This window comes from Macaca nemestrina, chromosome 3 (genome assembly GCF_043159975.1).
Source record: "Macaca nemestrina isolate mMacNem1 chromosome 3, mMacNem.hap1, whole genome shotgun sequence".
NCBI classification, from domain to species: Eukaryota; Metazoa; Chordata; class Mammalia; order Primates; family Cercopithecidae; genus Macaca; species Macaca nemestrina.
The window spans coordinates 102021780-102041937 of NC_092127.1; the positions used below are offsets into that span (position 1 = coordinate 102021780).

At 40.2% G+C, this 20158-nt stretch overlaps 1 protein-coding gene across 4 annotated transcripts in view; it reads right to left on the bottom strand.

Annotated features, from left to right (window-relative positions):
* Positions 1 to 12059: 12059 nt before the first annotated feature.
* Positions 12060 to 20158, bottom strand: part of LOC105479662 (ALF transcription elongation factor 1) — a 202959-nt gene continuing 194860 nt past the window's right edge. For all 4 annotated transcript variants that reach the window (XM_011737760.3, XM_011737758.2, XM_011737759.3 and 1 more), the window contains 5 exons: positions 17112 to 17248; positions 16458 to 16529; positions 15917 to 16054; positions 13640 to 13863; positions 12060 to 12770 (listed from right to left, as the gene is read on the bottom strand). In XM_011737760.3, coding sequence (XP_011736062.2) covers positions 12649 to 12770; positions 13640 to 13863; positions 15917 to 16054; positions 16458 to 16529; positions 17112 to 17248 — 693 coding nt within the window. In that variant the 3' untranslated portion in view covers positions 12060 to 12648. The remainder of the gene's footprint in view (positions 12771 to 13639; positions 13864 to 15916; positions 16055 to 16457; positions 16530 to 17111; positions 17249 to 20158) is intronic.

Sequence of the window (20158 nt, forward strand, 5' to 3'; positions counted from 1 at the left end):
TTAGTTACCGTTTCTTATTTCCTGGGATTTTACTCATTAAAGCTTAGTTTATATTATTCATGACTTAAAAACATTTACTTTATACTCATTTGTTGAAATGTCTGTTACACTAGCATTTAGTGTTTTATTAAACTTTTATTTATTAAATAATACATGTCCTCATGCAAATAAGGAAAAAAAACTGTCAATTTTAGCTGTCTCTACAGGTGCACTAGTGTCTTGACTAGTGCTGGTAAATGGAGAAAATCCATAGGGCAACATGGAAAGCAGCATTGGATGGGATGATCCCCCATGTGCTTCTAATGACGCATTCTTTTAATGACACATTCTTCTAATGACGCATTAGAAGAGTTGCTAGCGACTGCAGATTTTTAGGACTTCTTTCTCAAGCTCCAGTTGATAAAGCCTCTAAGGCCTATTAACAGTCCAGTCTGACCTCAGTCTAATTGTCTATAGTAAAATCCAAAAGTGGTTAAATGGTAACAGTGTTAAGACTGGCTGCAGATAACATTAAAGCAGTTTATAAAACCACATTTTCATTAGTTTATTCTCACAAGCAAAACTGCCTTCATAACTTGAAATCAGACGAATCTGTACCATCTGAGCTTCACCTTTTACTAGCTTCCTAACCATGGACAGATTACAGTTGTCTCTCTGTCCTTGGGTTCTGCATCTATGGATTCAACCCACTGTGAATTGCAAATATTGAGGGCATGGGGGTGGTGAAAGGAATGCTGTTGTATCCATTCTGAATAGGTACAGACTTTCATATTGTCATTCCCTAAACAATGTAACAACTACTTACATAGCATTTATAAGTAATCTGGAGATGATTTAAAGTATAAGGGAGGATGTGTGTAGATTATATGAAAATACTATACCATTTTATATCAGGGACTTGAACATCCTTGGATTTTGGTATGGGGGAAAATCCAGGATCCAATCCCACATGGATACCAAGGGATGACTATACTTATCTTGGGCTCACGTGTCATCTGTGAAGCATAATGACTAATTTGAAAGATGGTTTCAAAGTACAAGCAATGGAAAGTACATAGTGCATGTGGCTTCATACATACTTCTTCTCCACATTTTTACTTTTTTAGGTCAGTGTTGTGCCATAGGGATGGGAATGCATCATGGATGTAGGAAAGGGGAAAATGCTGGTTGGCTGTGTTTTGCTGTGGGGAATTCCGGACAAATACATAGGTACAAGAGGAGTGCTGTCATCCACCTGTCAGATGAACTGGCTTATGCTCTGCTCTCAAGCTTGAAATAATCTGAACAGTGTGTCCACAGGGTGCTAGTTTTAGCATAGTGACATCTATGTTAAGAGGAATGGCTGAAAGCAGAGACAATGGCTAGTTGAATGGAAAAACACCAGGTCTGAAGTTACCTGTAACTTGGGTAGAGACATGGCAGATGAGCCAGGAGCTGGGCACCCTGACCTATGCTTTAATGCCTGCACACATACTGAAGCATGTAATTTTACACAAAGGAATCACTGAAACTACTGATTGGATGTGAGTAAATTTCACAAGGACAAGAAACCAGTGTCATCGTCTTAACCTACATTCAAGATAAGCAAATATCAGGTTAATAGGACTATAGTTAAGTTCAGGACTGACATTTGGCAAGCAATTTTAGATTTGATCTCGGCCATAAAGACAATCCATGATGAAATTCATGTTCATTCAGTGGGTTTCAAAACTGCCAATTTAAACAGCTTCCACTTTATCCAGAATAAGTATCATTTGCTTGGACAAGTAGTAAAAAGATTAGTGGAGCTTCAAATGCCAAAGATCCTCAGTTGGTGACACACACAGAGTCTGACTCGGGGATTGATCATTTTTTCTGGTACGTTTGTAAAAAGAAAGGTAAAGGTGGGAACTGTTGTAAGCAGCTCACAGGTGATACTGAGGTGTAGGCAGTGGAGCAAACTCAGCAAGAGTCATGCAGTTGGTTGGAGGCAATCAACCTTGTACAACCTTCTTACTCGACAAAGTAGTAGGCAAAAGACAATCTCAGAAAATGAACTAAGTACAGGAACATTCCATAAAGTCACACAAATGACCAATGAACTTGTGATAAAATGGTTAACTTCATTTGTCAGATAAATGCAAGTAGTGTAAGATTGTTTTTTACATTGCTCTCACAACTGGCAAAAATGTAAGATCATCTGCAGTTGGTGGGGAAGGTAGTTTGGTAACATCAAATTTTTTTTTTTTTTTGCGACACGGTCTTGGCTCTGTCACCAGGCTGGAGTGCAGTGGTGCAATCTCGGCTCACTGTAACCTCCACCTTCTGGGTTCAAGTGATTCTCCTGCCTCAGCTTCCAAAGTAGCTGGGACGACAGGCGCACGCCCCCACGCCCAGCTAATTTTTTTTTTTTTTTTTTGTATTTTTAGAGACAGTTTCACCATATTGGCCAGGATGGTCTTGATCTCTTGACCTTGTGATCAAGGTCACCCGCCTCGGCCTCCCAAAGTGCTGGGATTACGTGCGTGAGCCACCGCGCCCAGCCTATAACATCAGAAATTTAAAATTTAGCTTACGCTTTGACCCAGACATTTCCCTTCCAGGAATTTATCCTATAGAATACTTGTAAGAATGTACGAAGATGTTGTGTACTACCATTCCTTCAGTACATTGTAACCACAGAATATTGTGGGGAGGAGCGACCTGTGTCCATAATGGGAAAATATTTAAGTAAATGGTGGCATATCTTATTACATGGTCCTTTGTAGCCAAAATACGCTGGACATTGAAAAAGGATACACAGTGTAAAAAAAAAATGCACAGAAAAGTTGTAGAAAGATCCACACGAACTTAGAGGCTGTAGAATCTGGGGACGAAGTGCACTTGCCCTTTCACTTTTTGCCCTGTATGCCTCTATGTAGTTGTCCCTTGGTATCAGTGTGGGTTGGTTCCAGGATCCTCACAAATACCAAAATCCATGGATGCTTAATTCCCTTTGTAAAATGGCACAATATTTGCATATAACCTGTGCACATCCTCCCATATACTATAAATCATCTCTACATTACTTTCAATACCCAATACAATGACCACACATCACTTCATTCACGTGGATGCAACATAGTACTCAGCACGTGGCAAATTCATTGTGTCTTTTAGAACTTCGTGGGAATTTTTCACCCTGAATATTTTCTATCCGTTGAATCCACCATGGATATGGAAGGCTGACTGTAATTTGTTTTACTAGTCTGTAAATCAGCTTAAAAATAGGATTAAAAAATTACATTCTTGTGTATATATAAGCTTGGGAAGCGCTTTAAAACCACCCTACCAGGATCACTTGCTTCTCCCTTGAGATTGTGAATTCCTCAGTTGCAGTCCTGGGAACCAAGTTTTACCTGCACAAGGAGTTTCTTCAAAGATTGTAGTTCAAAGATGGAAAACTAAAGGCATTTTTCTATAGTTCATTCAGTTGAGCACGACCAGTTTTCCACATCCAATAGTGTGAGTACTCCTAATACATGCTCATGCACCATTTTTGAGAAGGGGTGGTGGTGTTTCTTAGAGGATAATTTATAGGAATAGTTAGCAGTGAAGATATCAAAACCCATAATTGTTTCTTCCTCCTACACATGAAATAAGGTAAATGAGATGTTAGGACTGGGCCTCCGTAATAGAGAAGGGTGATTTAAAGCACTCATCCAGGGGAGTCACGTGGTCTTTTTAAAGCTAAAATAGAATTGTGTTCAAAGAGTATTTCAAGGCCCGCCCTCAGTCTGTTGGAAGGGCAAAGGCCCTTATTATCAGAGCCTTGGTGTCTCCGTACAGTCTTGCTTTCAGCTGAGTGTGGTCTACTGGAAAACCACAAATGCTGAAAGAGTCCTGTTCCTCAGACAAAACAGACTAGACAGTACAATTATCTAATCACTACCAAAGTAACAGCAGATAAACCTCCGATTATATTCTGATAAAGACACATTGGGTTTCAAAGTTATTTGGAATGGATTTGAGGGTTCTAAGCCCCACCTAGATGACTGACTGAAAAGTAGCCTGGATTGTGACAATTTACATTCCTAACAACCCTGGCAAATAGTGAGCCAGTACCTATTCAAATAATGCAGGCTCCAAAAGTGCCCAGATACTTGCTAATAAAAGACAGGACACAAAGGGAGATTACCGCTTTAACGTCACAGAGTAGTTGCCAGTATTCAGTGGTAGTAAAACTGCCTTGTACAGCATTTGGGAAATAGTCTGTATGCATCGTATGGAGACACCAAAAGCAGAAACTGCAAGGACATTGCTAGAAGTCTACCTACTTAAATTTTTTTTTTTTTAAAGCCCAGCATAATAAAAATCAAAAAACTAATCTGGAGAGAAATACTTAACAAAAGGTTACTATCCTCTAAATACATAAATCAAAAGGAAAAACATGCATTTTTCAGCCTGGTGGATCATCTTTATCGCTCAGCATCCCCTTCCTTATTAGCAGAACCCTTCCGACTGGTGAACTCAATCTGTATGACTGGTGAAAACAGCTTTCCCCACATCTACCAAGATGGGCATTTGAACTGGGTCTAGAATACTAGTCACATAACCCATGCACTGCAAATGGCAGCTTAATGTGAGGGAAAAATAGTCTATCATGGAATAAACACACCAGGCACACCATTTGCCACCTATCAAGTTCGGTGATTTTTCCCCTTCCCCTTTTCCAACATAACACCCAGATTAGGTAAAGGATTTGGAAAGTAGATACTCTGAAAACATGTGATAAAACTTTTTTTTTTTTTTTTTGAGACGGATTCTTGCTGTCTCGCCCAGCTGGAATGCAGTGCCACGATCTCTGCTCACTGCAAGCTCTGCCCCCCAGGTTCACGCCGTTCTCCTGCCTCAGCCTCCCGAGTAGCTGGGACTACAGGCGCCTGCCACCATGCCCGGCTAATTTTTGTGTTTTTAGTAGAGATGGAGTTTCACCTTGTTAACCAGGATGGTCTCGATCTCCTGACCTCGTGATCCACCCGCCTTGGCCTCCCAAAGTGCTGGGATTACAGGTGTGAGTCACCGCGCCCGGCCAGTAAAACTTTTCTATGGGTAATGTGACAATAACAAGAGCCTGTAAAATACACTCTTCCCATTAACTCCCAATGAAATCATGTTTTTAGCAAGGATCATCAATGTGTGCTATAATAAAATCAAGTAAAAGGTGGTGGGGATAGGGAAAAAGATCTTATTTATAAAGGAGAGTTCTGGTGATTATATCTTAACCAAAGACTCAAATTTATTATCACACAGTAAAAACCATTCTAATTACCTCCTGATGTGATCCAGCATGAAGCCCACAGCATCACCTGTGAAGGATTCTTGCCAAATATAATCAGACCTCTAGACTGAACTTCCAGTTTGTAGAAAATACAGGAGATGAATAAATTAATGAACATTTGGGGGAACCAGACAAATCGAGGATGGGGGACATTACATTTAAAAAAGGGGGGAGGGTGCCTGGGCGTGGTGGCTCACACCTGTAATCCCAGCATTTTGGGAGGCCTAGGCAGGGTAGATCACTTGAGCGCAGGAGTTCAAGACCATCCTGGACAACATGGTGAAACTGTGTCTCTATAAAAAACACAAAAATTAGCTGGGCATGATGGCATGTGCCTGTCATCCCCACTACTCGGGAGGCTGAGGTGGGAGGATCGACCGAGTGCTAGAGTGAGCTATGATTGTGCCACTGCACTCCAGCCTGTCTCAAAAAAAAAAAAAAAAAAAAAAAAAAAAAAAAAAGGCTTGCGGTGGGTGAAGGAAGGATTGTTCTCAAGACTAAAGAGACATAACCGCTAAATGTAATGCATGAAACAGTTGAAGCCATGTTCAAAAGGTAAGTTTGAAGGCCGCTACAGAAATCTGAATATGGACTGAACATTAAGCACTGAGAAATGACTTTAGATCCTATAATGGTATTGTGACTACACTGGAAAGTGTCCTGACAGTTGCATGCTACAACTTTTAGGGGTGAAATATGTCTGCAACTCACTATTCAGCGTGAGCGTACACACCTACACATTTACATAAAAAATAAGGTAAAATGTTAATTGTTGAATCTAGGTGGTAAGTATATATGTATACATAGCATTATTTCTGTTTTTTCAGGATATGTTTGAATATTTTCCCAGAGAAAGAAAAATGAATGTTTTCACCATACAATCCACTTCTTGGAATTTATTCCAAAGAAATATCCCAAATTAAAAATATTTGAATTTCCCCAAATATTTTGTTCCAGGGATGGTCATGGAAACATTCTTTATAATATCGCCAGATTAGAAACAATCTCAATGTTTAACAAAGAGGTTAAATTGGCACAACCATACCTGGACTACTACTACCAAGTTATACAAGATATGATATGGAAAGTTTTGGTGAAAAAGGTTCAACACCCAGAAGAGACTTGATAACTGAGACCCATTTTTCAAGCCCTAGTTCCAATTATTTTCCCTGTAGTTTTTCTCAATCAGATCTAAAACACTCCCTCCCTTTCCCCACACTTGCTATTGCATGCCTTGTACAACAGTTATTGTTGACTTTTCAACTTTACTATAAATTTACAGGGGTTGGGTCTATGTTTGTTCAGTAGGACTAGTCCAAGTGAAGCATGATCTAACGTTTGGAAGGATAAAAAATTAAAAAGGAAGAGGAAGGCAGTGAGTGTTCCGGCTGGAGGGTCAGCAGTTGGGATATGGCAGTGCAGTAAGGGGGAGGAAATCAAATAGCCACTGGTTTCTGAGTGATTACATAATGCCACACACCATGCTAAGCAATCTCCATACATCGTCTAATGTGATCCTTGCAATCTTACTGGGTGGATACCATATCAACAGTTGTAAAAGAGAAATGCAGAGAGGTTAATTTGACCAAGGGTCACATCATTAGCAAACTAGAAAATCAGATCCAAACACAAGGAAGTGAGATTTCAGTACCTAGGTCCTTCCCCATTTCATGAAATCACGAAGAATATTTTTTCTTTAACGGTGGCAAAGGGTGAAAAGGCCAGATAACCTTTAGATTCCTCTCAATACCAACATTCTACAAACCTGTCTACATGGCAAATTTCGTCACTGCTACACCCTCGTTGATGTTAAGGATAAGAAGCCACACTAGTGATGTTAGGCCAATTTGTGTCTGATTATGATCTTAGTGAGAACAACTGAACAGAAGGATAAGCTGCCTTCTGAGCACAGTTCTTTCTCCATTCCAGCAATAAATATTGTGGATAAGGGCACATTGTTCACATGAAACTCCTTGGCTATAGATGGCAATTTCACATAACGGTATTAAGAATTACTGTATTCAGGTAAAGGGAAAAGCATGGATTCAACCCCAATGATTTCTTGAAATTTTTATTAATTTTTTTGTTTTTTTACAGCTTGATCCTCTTATGAAAAGGAAAGAATTTAAAGATGAACAATTACGTTTTTGTTTAAACAGCAATTAATCCTCATTACAGAGAACAAAAGATCTGTGGCACATTGTCTTTGGGAAGATCTTTTGCAGACTTTTCTAAAAAAAACTATTAATTATCTCACAGATCACATATTCTCTTTCAAACGACTATACAAGGCAGCTAAATTTTATTCACAAAGCCCCAAGTTGCAGTTCCATTGCTGAAGTAGGTAAAATACATGGAGTTCCCCTTAATTTGTGTTGCACATCTTCCCATTGAGAGCATCACTGCTTCCCTACCCTATGTACAAAATCATTGTGTTGATGAGAGCTGGCACATTATTCCACAGTAATTAAAGAAAAACTCATTATTTTAAAGATAGACCAGTGATTTTTCATTTATCAACTGGAAAATTTACTCCTTTTTAAAACAATTTTAATAATACCAAGATTTAAATTTCCTCCAAAGTTGTAAGAAAGCAAAAAATACATAATATAATATAATATATAATGGTAATAAATAAAAAAAAGGCAACCCTGCTCAGGTATTATCCAAAACACGATCACATTCAGAAAAAAAAAATTAAAACAAGATTTGGGACACATGCGTGCGTACATACACACATACATACACACATACACATACACACACCCTAACATGAACAGTGTATACTTGATATCTGAGGGGGGATGTGCAGTAATTTTAACAATACATGTTGGTGGCCTGAACAAAAGGTGAAGTTAATACTGCCTGTGTTAAGCATTGCTTAAAAACCTACTTTAAAGAAAAGCAAGTTGTCTTCCTTAGGTCAGCCACTGCCTGGTCCAACCAGCACAGCGTGGCCAGCCTCACTATGAGTGGTCTTATTCCCGTGTCCCCTCCAGGCCAACATACTAATATATAGGCTCACAAGGAGCTATAGGGTTTCCCTCCTGCCCTCTTAGATAGAGAAGTACAGGCACTTCTCTACCCAATACACTGCCTGCTGAGCTCTGATGCTCAGTGGAACAGAATATAGTGTCATTTCCCCCTGACAATAAGAAATTTATAGCCACCTAAAGCAAAGCAGTAGTTGGTATTTGTCAACTCACCATAAATAAGAACTACAGAACACGGTCAGTGCTCACAATTCATGAAGAGATGAACGCTCTAAGTCACCGAGAAACCAACACAACTGGATTGCATGTTTGAGGTTCACATGGTGGCAATATCACTTGCAGCGTTTGAAGGAAAACCCCCCACACTGTGCTACTCTGCCATCACGCCTCCTTCCAACAGAATGACACAGATAAAGGCACAGGAAAATATCTTACACCCATTAATCCTAAGTAGGACCCAAAACAAAAGGCAACTGGCTCAAGACCCGGAGGGAAAAAGGTACTGCCATAATCGATCCCCGCATCCCTCCATGGCTACAATGCCTAACTCTCACCTTCCAGGGAGAAAACTCTATACTCTTGTGTTTCTAAAGGAAGCACAAAATATTCTTGCAAGATTTAAATACTGCTAATCAGTGGCAAAGAGTGTAAATAGATGAAATGGCAAAGTTCTAAAAGTTTTTTTGTAGTGTTTGGGAAAATAAAGAATCTGTGGTAGGAAGCAAGCAGGTTTAAGTACAAAAAATAAAGAAAAAAAGCCCAGCCTCAAGCCTTAATATACCTTAAGATGCATAAATACAACTCAAACTTCATAAAGCAGAGGAGTAAAAGGCGCAAGAGTCATGTAGCATCCCTGAAGCCATGGCAAAACACACACAGCAGTATTTCAAAACTAGGTTCAAAGGCACAATTCAATCAGCCTCTTATTCTCTGTTTATGTATTTATATACTTTTGTATATCAGAGATAACAGTTTTGTTAATTGTGGAGGATACAATGGTTTTCTTTTTGCTTCTAAAAATTACTGAAGATGAATTGTAATAAATCAGTAAGCTCCCGATGCTAGTAACATTAATGTGTAAGATACCAAATAAGGCAAGTTTTCAGCCAGAAAGGGGTAGGGGATTTTAGCTTTTTAAACATCCCGAGACCTGAAATTAAAGAATACAGGACAAGGGAGATAAGTGTGGTCCAATTTGCCCAAGGGAAATAGCTACACGTTTTGATCAAAACAGATCTATAATATAAAGGTCTTTTTGTTACAAAATATTAGATGCTTTTCCTATTCAGTATTGTGATCAAATCATAATATCAGACAGTCAAATTCTCCTCCCATTGTGATTCTATTTCTGATAAATGCTTGCTGGGCCCTCCCACTCCTCATCACTGCTACTAGGTGGCCAATGTTTTCACAATCTGAACCCAGTATAATTTGATAAATTTTATTAAAGTGTTTTTTCATTATTTAGCAGGGATCTTAAATTCAGTAATTCAACACTTCTAAAAATAAAACAGTGTTCTTCCATCTCCTACTAAAGACACAGACAGACACACACACACACACACACACACACACACACACACACCCTTGTAGTGCCAAAGGCAAGATTTACACTCCATTTTCACTCCTTAAGATGCTTTGCATTTGTCTTACTGTGAAGTGTGTACTGTTACTGTTATAAGAACTTTGCATATTCAAAGGCTTAATTTTATAATCTAACCCTTTCAAAATGATCTACCTCAGTACAGATTTTGCCTTTGGGAATTGTAAGCATGCAGTGAAAAAGTGCAAATGATTTTAAAAATCCTTTAGACTTCTATATACAACTGTAACAGCAAAAACACCCTATGAACATTAAGGATTCCTCAGCCACTGCCTTTCACATACTCTATTAAAAAGGTCACCATTAGTTATTCTCTTTTAGGTACAATGCAATAAGGATCAGAAATATCCAATGACCAAAGTAGTACAAATTGATCTATGCACATGTGTTACTTTTTCAAGGGACAAATAAAATCTTTATATCAAGTTCAGAAGGAAAAAAAAAACCCCCACAGAGTAAGGCCACTGAAAAAGCAATCTGTTTTAGAGCTGGCTGAGAAATCTACTTGGAAATGTCTTCAGTCAAGGGAGCACTGTGGCTTGCCAACAGAACACGCACATGCTCTGGCACCATCTGCATAGACAGGACCTGCCATAAAGAACACAACCTTTCACAACTGACAGGTGGCTTGTTCTAGGGAATGATGGGGCAAAAGGGGAGGGGATGGCTAAGGGAGTAAGGAAAAAAGAAAGATGTTAAATAACATCTTCAATATCAAAATAAAGCCCGATTCTGGTGCCTTGTCCCTTACATATAGGAGATGGACACACAATGCTACAAACGCACAAAACCTACCAGGCAATTACTGTTCATTTAACACAGGTTTTTAAAACTAGTAGTTTAGAAAGGACCCGGGGCTTTGCATTAGAACATGAATAAATGAACCGGTCATCAGGAATCACACATCAAGGTCTTATGCTCAGATATGACTACAGCTGTCATTCTCTGGCTTTCACATGAGGGACCAGACCTCTGACTTAGTGAGAACCAAACAACAGTCTGGAGAAGAAACTGAAGGAACAGCCCCACACAGACCACTCACACTGTGAGAGACAAGCCTCGCTCCCACCCCTCGCCATATCCCTTTGTATATTTACAAACCAAGAGAGTTCCTGCATTCATCAAAGGGATCTTAGATGTCTTCATTACAAATAAAGATGTTTCTCCCTCCTCCACTAACAGGAAAATGTAAAACACGCTTGGTAGGAAACACGTAGCGGGTCAGAATAGGGCAAAGGTGGAGAAAACTAGTTATAGAGATGACACTCCTCAATTGTAGTAAGTGTGCACATTCTACTTCTAAAAGGGATAAAAAAGAATTGGCTTTTAAAAACACTGCACTCAAAGTAATGTTTCCAATAACCATTAAAGTTTCAATGAAAAAGAAAAAGCTGTGCTTATGGGCACATGGGATTTCTGATTGTGTTATTTCATTTTAGGTCATTCAAAATGGACTTGGTTTAATGTATACACTATGGCAATAACTTACGGAGGGCCACAGTTCCTCCTCAACCAAATCAAATCCAGCTGAGAACACTCTGGAGTGAAGGCATGTGGTGACGAGTTTTTCAAAAGTCTAATTAAACACCCCAAATCTCTACATCCTCTCAGGAAGTTAACTTCCCCTAGACAATCAAAGACTCTGAAAGTCTAGTTTTGCTATAAATATAAAATAATTTGTAGCAGAAAAATATAGCCTCTCTAAGAAGCAGATTTCATTTTTCTTGTTCACTGACAAAACTCTGAGTTGGTTGGACAACATGAGTTACCACATAACTGTAGACCACAGATCAGCACCTCAAATTCCAGCTCTACTCAAACAAAACTTTAAAAGCACTTTAGCCCTCTGGTCAGGTATAAACGTTGGTTCCCTTCTTCCCCAAGGTAGGAAATTCAGAATAGAGTCAACAGTGACTGCCCTGTTAGAGAGTCCCTTTTGCTGAAGCAGGGGTGGGAAATGGCAGCGCCGAGTCCTCCCGTGCAGACCTCGAGGCGGCACCCCATGCGCTGTGGCTCCTCCTCGCCGCTCCGACGTGGGCTGACTTTCAGCACAGAAACAGAGAAGTCAGAGCTGGGGTGAATGTGCAGCACTCTAGGCAATGGCGGGTGGGGGGCGGCAGGAGCAGGGGTTGCCTTCAATTTTATAAATTACAACAATACTTGGTATTATCAAGCCACTGTTCATTGGCAGAAAGTGGGGCACAGTGGAGTCCTTCATTACTTATGGTTTACAGATGGCCATTAGAAGTTATTAAACAAATATTTCTCCCAAAACTCAAAAGAAAAAAAAATCATCCACAAAACCCTTCACCAAAAGTCATTGTTAAAAAAAAAATTTCCTTCTGGGAATGGACTAGTGTGGCTACCGAGATGATGTAAATTCACTTTCAGAGTTGAAACTGCTTCTCCTCATTCCGTTTGCAACTTGTATTCTGCTGGTTAAAAAAAAAAAAAAAAAGAAATGTTTCTAGACCATTCATACACCCATTTAAGCTACATTGCACTTCTGTCCTTTAGTTAGGAAGGGCAAGATCATCTCTGGGGCCAGCCTCCTCATCTCTGCTTCTGCATAACCATAGTGTCCAACCAATGATCACACCGTTGTGGAGAGTTTAAGTGGACAAATGTCCTGACCATCTCGTGGTGCTTCTTTTTAGAGTTTGGTGTCCTGATGAAACAAACGTCTGGACTGTTTTTGAGGCTTCCAATGTGCAAAAATAGTTCCCAAGGCATTGAATCAACCTGGGGCTCCATTAAGGTGTTTTGGTTAATTCTAGTAGCTGCTGGAAACCCTGCCGTGTATAGTGCACCAGGTCCACCAAACTGCTGTTGAGGGCCAAGGTGCACACATTTGTGCTGAGCCGAGCAAAGAATTCTGCAAAAACAAAACCAAAAAACAAGTAAATACACAAACACACACAAAAATTAAAATTCAAGGTTCCAGAAGGTACGTTCCCACAATATTCTGCACTTTATCACAGAAAAAAGATCACAATCTACTGTCACTGCTTGCTAATTCTCCACTAGACTATAAACCCGGTTTGCTTTAGAGCGGAATCCATAATGCTTAGCACAGTGGCTGGCACTTGGAAAACACCAAATTTATACCTTTGCCTCAAAAGATGCATTAATGAGGGGGAAAAAAAAGTTAAAAGTATTATCAGTTTGATAAGACGGATAAGGCCCTAAGAGGCTATGTGGAAAGTAAGTGGTTACAGCCAGCTGGCTCCAACTCTCCTAAACCTTGCATTTCTCCAAGGGTCTTCTTCCCTAAACAAGTCTCAATAACGTTTACTACACTGCATCTCTCGTACTATAGCTACTATCTTTCTTAACATATACTAAAAACAAACAATAATCTCAGTATTTGGGTTATGCTACTTTGTATCTCCAAAGTGCTGAGCCTAGGAACAGCCAGTGACTCCTCTTCCTCATTTGCCTTGCCTTTCAGCTAGCATTTGAGCTCAGGCTGAAATAATGACAACAGAATTTCAGAAGGGGCAAGGCGCTAAAACCACTTCTATTTTGGTTTTGCTAAGATCTAGCCACAGAAATTCAGCTCCACGCCACAGTGCTCAAGGAATAATTGCAACTAGGTTCTGAGGCTGAATGGAGAAAATATAATTAAAGTAAACAGCTACACATTTCCTTTTCTCCAAGAAACTGAACTTAAAATATAAACCAATGTTATTTCCTCCCAATCCACACACCCCAGTAATTACCACCACAAAGCCATTTATTTACCTTTATTCTTCCTTGTGAGTGCCTCGGCCTGCTCCCAAAGGTCAAAGGCGGTAAGAACATGGGACGTGATGGTGACATAGGAAGATGTCATATTCTGGATAGTGACTGGGGTGCTGATGGTGGCAGCCACCCCACTGCTCCCCACACTGCCAGCACTTGACTGGGACCCTACGGAGCTGGCAGGAGAAGGCATTGGGGAAAGAGGGGATGGTGTGCCTGTGCTTCTGGGAGGCGGAAGAGAAGAGAGAACTGGTCAGTCAGTCACCAGTAGCCCCCAGATCACCGATTTACGTGTCTGGGACTACAGTCCAAGACACAAAGTTTCACTACACACCTGCCAAAATGATAACCACTGCTAAAGTCACTCCTACAAGGAAAACGAGACACCATGCTGAGCTAATCTGTATTCCAAATATGCTTTCCCATGCCATTCGCATAGTCTACTTCCTCTGCCTGGAATCTCCTAGTAAGACAATACTCTATGTATGTAATGTATGCATATGTGTGTGCACCCACCTGTATTTCATCCTTTCATCCACTCAGTAAACACTAACCGAGCACCTGCTCTGTACCATGCATTCTTTTAGACACTGTGGATACCCTGGATACATCATAGCTTCCTTTCTGCCACCACTTGAACATCTCTCTTTTCTTGCATTTATCTACTGTTTATTCCTTTTCCTGGGTCACAGCAGAAATTATGTCTTATTAATTTTTGCATTAGTAGTACTTAGCACAATGGGTGCTAAAAGCAGGCTCCTGATAAATACTTGCCGAGTCAATGAATGAACTAATATAAGTATCATGCATCAGAAGACTCAATCTCCTCTTTACTCCACTCTTGGCTGAATATCTGGACCTGCAAGTTAACATGTGACTCAATGTGGATTAAATAAAAAAGAGTTAATAAATATAAAATGGAAAGATGGCTCAGCGGCAGTAGCCTCATGATGTTACACCTGCCCTTTGGGCTGCACGGACCTAGCAGAATGTACATTTGCAAAGAGTAGAGTGAAAGCTCCATGAGGGCAGTGGTTCTTGTCCACTGTATCCCCAGTACCTAAAACAAGGCTTGGTATGAAGAAGGTGCTCAGTATATACTGGATGGACAAACGATTGAAGGAGTTATCTAAAATAATGTTGACTGACAATCTATTAGCTTAGAATAATATCTCAGACGCAGCAGCCATGAAAATCTTCAGAGGTAATATGAAGTTGCTTCTTAATCAGGACTTTCTTTTTTAAGAGAGGCCATATGGGAGTCTCTTCTTTTGACTGTGCTAGAAATAGGGCAGTCGTGTAAGTGATATTCTTAAAATAGCAAAACTTATCAGAACTAGGAACTTCACAAGGAGTATGACCAAATTAAAAAATACTAGGCAAGGACTACAGGGAAGAAAATTCCAACTTCATTTTAAAAACACTTGTACAAGGATTCTTTTTTTTTTTTTTTTCCTAATAACTTAAGAGCATACACGAACAATTTTAGTTCACAAAGTGGGGAAAATAATTTTGCTAATCATTTTCATTCTTAGTATTACTGGTGTGGATCCTGGAGAAGATGAAGGGCATATGGCTCTGGAAATGTCTTGTTTACTGAAATGCCAAGAAGCTATGTGACACACACACACAGAGAAAGGACTCTGGCTCTGGTTCTGATGGCTCTGCCTCTTGTTTTGTGTTCTTCGGCTTATCTAAAGCTCCTCAAAGCTCGGCCGGACGCAGTGGCTCACACCTGTGGCATCCCCGCACTTTGGGAGCCCAAGGCAGGCAGATCATGTGAGGTGAGGAATTCGAGACCAATCTGGTCGAAGTGGTGAAAACCCCATCTCTACTAAAAATACAAAAATCAGCCGGGCGTGGGGGCGGCACAGACCTGTAATCCCAGCTACTCGGGAGGCTGAGGCAGGAGAATCGCTTGAACCCAGGAGGTGGAGGTTGCAGTGAGCCAAGATTGCAGCACTGCATTCCAGCCTGGGCAACACAGCAAGACTCTGTCTCAAAAAACAAACCAACCCTCAAAGCTCAAAAATCTCAATTCTACATTCTTTGCAATTACCTTTTTATGTTTTCCAATCAGCAAAAACCTTGATTTATAACTATTTCTCAAAAAGGTAGAAATATGCTAATAATTTAAATTTAGGAGCAATCAGCACATAGTTGAAGCCAACAATTTTTGAAAAGACAAACTCACATATGTAAGCATACAAATGGTCACAAAGCAAGAAGTAAAGAAAGAAATGACTCAATTTTGGAAATTATTTATATTAGAGTTACCTTGCAATGCATGGAGAAGGTGCCTGGGCGACTTTGGAAGAACTCTCGAAGTGTTTATTAAGAGTACGAGAATACTTTATTGCTATGTCTTTTTTACAACGAAACATCGCCATGTTCAAAATGGACTGGCAACGCATGCTATGAACAAAGACAGAAGGGAAACTGCATGTGACTATCAGACGACAGAAAAGCAGTCATCTCACCTTCTACAGCCTAACGAACACACTGCGTTTTCCCCACCTGTGTGAGTTGGTATGTAAAGAATCTTACTGCTCTGTTCATACTATCCTAAAAGTAAATGCCGGTGGAAAACACAAGGATATAATTTATATCACAAGACCAAAGCATTTAACAAGCCATCAGAAAAACGGCAGCAGATACCATTTTGTAAGAACTATAAGTGGGGGATTAACCTTTTGACCAAAGTACTGACTTGCTTTTCATAATTTTCACATGAAGAAAACAAATTTCAAAATCTTTTTGTAACATCAACAGATGCAAAAACAAATTTAGTACTATTTAGACAAAGGAAAATACACACCATAAAACAGCAAATATTTTCTCTTGTGTTGGAGCTGTGGCATCTGAGAAGGATTTTAATGACATTATGAATCTACAGGAAAACATAAAAGTACATCAGGTTTTAAACAAAGGCAGACACAAATACAACTTATTATGCTTGTTTCCATTTTAGATTGACTTTTCCTGAAGATGTTAAACAGATGAGAGCATCACAGGAAGAAAATGAAAAACCCAAGGCTTTAGAGCAGCAATCCAGGCCACTGAGAAAACCAGGCGAGGACATGCCTCTTGCGTGGCTTGTCTACCTCTTGAAACCAAGTAAAGTTGTGTCCTCACTGAGTCCCCTGTTGAAATGTAGGTAAGTAAACAAAGCAGAAGCTTAAACTGAGAGGAGAGGTCATCTGATAAGAAAGTTAAACTGGAAAAAACCAACCTCTCCCTGAAAGCTCTGGCACTTCTTGGTGCACTTAGCAAAATGATGTAGTTGGACCCAGTTACTCTGTGCTAGCACTTCATCTAGAACGCAATTTTAGTTTAGGACAAAAACTAGTTTCTTGGACCAATAACTTTTTAAAGGCTCCCCTTTATTGAGCCATCTTCACACTAAGGTTCAAATGGGTTAAGACAATAAAGGTGAGGAAAGAAAAGGAAAGCACAATGACTTGGCACTTACTTAATGAGATCTACAGTTTCAGAGTAGACAGAGTAAGCTGACTTGGATGCCGGGCTTTCAGACTCTGTGGCAATTCCACACTCAATCAAGGACAAGACGGCTTCCAGGTACTTAAAAGCCTTTCCAACCTTGTCCGTCTGCGGGAGAAGAACATGGTGATTGTTAGGCTGAAGACAAACCTTGATTTAGTTTCTCACCCACATTCTTTAGTGTGACTTCCCTCCACTGTCTTAGTTTAATTATGGCCAGGGAGAAGTGTGAGGATGAATGAACTAAAAATGATAACCAAAGCCTGTTAGCTATGACCTGCTGAAAACTCTTTTAGCAGAAATTCATTAGGAAAAAGAAAACGATCCTGTATTAAGACCATGCTCTCAAAGCCTTATGAAAGCACATATCCAAACTATGGCAGTAAGTACATAGTCTCCTTGTTATCAGTGTGCAATTACTCATTCTGTAACTTTCTTGAGAAACAGATTATTCCACATGTCTAGAGTAATACAGACACATATTTCTTTGTGTGTGCTGAAGTTTACTAAAAAGCAGAAAACACTCTTGGTTTATGAGCATGTTAGATATAATAGCTAACAATAATTGTTTTATGCATTTTACAGCCCAACAGATTAATCTCCTTTGACGTCTGCTTTAGTGCACAAAGCCATCCCCCCAGGTCAACAGGGGTAACATTTCAGAGTCCCTTAAAGGGAACGTAGAAATATGAACAAAACCAGATACTGGTGGTCACCCTACACCTGAATACACACCTTGTCATGTAGCACCCTTCTAAGTGGCATACGGCGAGTGCAGCTGATGACAGTGTGATGTAACTGTGTCTTTCTCTCCACATATGGCATATGTACCGCACATTGAGAGCAACTGATTAGCGTTTGTAATTTCTGCTTTGTATTTGCTATGTTCAAAAGGAAAGAATGAAAATAGGGGCCAGGCGTGGTGGCTCACGCCTGTAATCCCAGCACTTTGGGAGGCCGAGGCAGGTGGATCACTTGAGGTCAGGAGTTTGAGACCAGCCTGGCCAACACGGTGAAACTGCTGTCTCTACATAAAAATTAGCCAGGCATGTTGGCGGGCCTGTAATCCCAGCTACTTGGGAGGCTGAGGCAGGAGAATTGTTTGAATCTGGGAGGCAGAGGTTACAGTGAGCCGAGATCAAGCCACTGCACTCCAGCCTGGGCGACAGAGCGAGACTCCATCGCAAAAAAAAAAAAAAAAAGAAAAGAAAGGAAGGAAAAGAAAAGAAAGAAAGGAAGGAAAAGAAAGGGAAAGGAAAAGAAAAGAAAGCGAAGCGAAAAGAAAGGAAAGGAAAGGAAAGGAAAGGAAAGGAAAGGAAAGGAAAGGAAAGGAAAGGAAAGGAAAGGAAAGGAAAGGAAAGGAAAGGAAAGGAAAGGAAAAGAGTAAAGACATAAGTGGAATCTAAGGAGCTGGAGACACGTCGGCAATGAGAGGGTATGGGCTGTCATGCTACTTAGGGATGCTGCTGCACTCTACACAGGGTGGAAACGCTTCTCAGTGAGCTGACAACAGAATGATTTGAGTGCATACTGTTCTCATGTTTTACCAGTACCAGAACAAACTAGGCTGCTATACACATACACATGTATATGTACATATGTATACATGTATATTTCAGAATATTCAATTATTCTAAAATTTTTTATTTTAAAAAGTAACTTAATCAAAAAATACTTTTTCTGGAGAACTAAGGGTCAGATTAGTGACAGAACAAAAATCAAATGAGTATTCCCCAATTAATCAGCAGTATTTGGTATGACTGGTTTGCTTCACTGATGGGAACTTAATTCTCCAAATATGCTTATTCAACATCATCTCTTTCATGGGATTTCCAAAGTTAATATTGGCTTTAGGCTAGAAATGAACTAAACTGCAATATTGTATAGCAATTTGTCAATATTCACTTCCTTTAGATAAGTATATCATAAGGCCAATAATGCCCATATTTCTGTGATTCCATGTATCTCCTGAAACACTGTTAAAGTAGTTTCCCTACGCATCAGTTGAAGACAACGTAGAGAAGAAATACATCCCTTTCTACTCAGTTGGGTACGTAACTATTTGGAACACCAAAGGCGTATCTTCGAAACAGTATGCGGTTAAGGGAGATTGTTACGGAGTGAGTGGCCACAGGGGCCTATTGTCCAAACTGGTATATTTTAAGAGTGAAACAGGATACAATTATTTCTCAAACTGAGATGAAACAGGCACAAACTAGGACTGTCCTGGCACACTGGGATGTACAGTCACCTTAGGTAAGGAGAAAGAATGTATGCATATGAATAGATTAAAAACAAAGTTCCCCAGAGGATGACTGTTACTCCTTTGAATAACGCGGAATCTAGTACTGAAAGTGTCCAACGTCAAGGTAAGCTTTAGATAACTGGCTGACAGTGCGAAATATTTACTCTTTCCAAAACTCCAAAGATTCATACAGTTCCAGTAACAAGCTTGGTAAACTGGAAGCTGCTGAAACCACTGCTTGGCACAATCTCAGATTCTTTTTTTTTTTGCTCTGTCACCCAGGCTGGAGTGCAGTGGCGCTATCTCGGCTCACTGCAAGCTCTGCTTCCCAGGTTCAAGCAATTCTCCTGCCTCAGCCTCCCTAGCAGCTGGGACTATAGGCGCCTACCACCGGGCCCAGCTAATTTTTTGCATTTTTTAGTAGAGACGGGGTTTCACCGTGTTAGCCAGGATGGTCTCGATCTCCTGACCTCGTAGACGGGGTTTCACCATGTTAGCCAGGATGGTCTCGATCTCCTGACCTCGTGATCCACCCACCTCGGCTCCCCAAAGTGCTGGGATAATAGGCATGAGCCACCACGCCTGGCCAATCTCAGATGCTTAATCTGACTTAGGTCACCCTGGTACGGGGTAGTTTTAGGGACAGGGCTAGAGAAGCCTGTATTTGACTATCTTACAGAATTCAGCATGGTAAAGAATCAACATTTTGCCTAATGCAAGGGTATCTGATGAAAGAGTCTCAGAAGAGATACAGGTCTGCAGATGAGGGATGA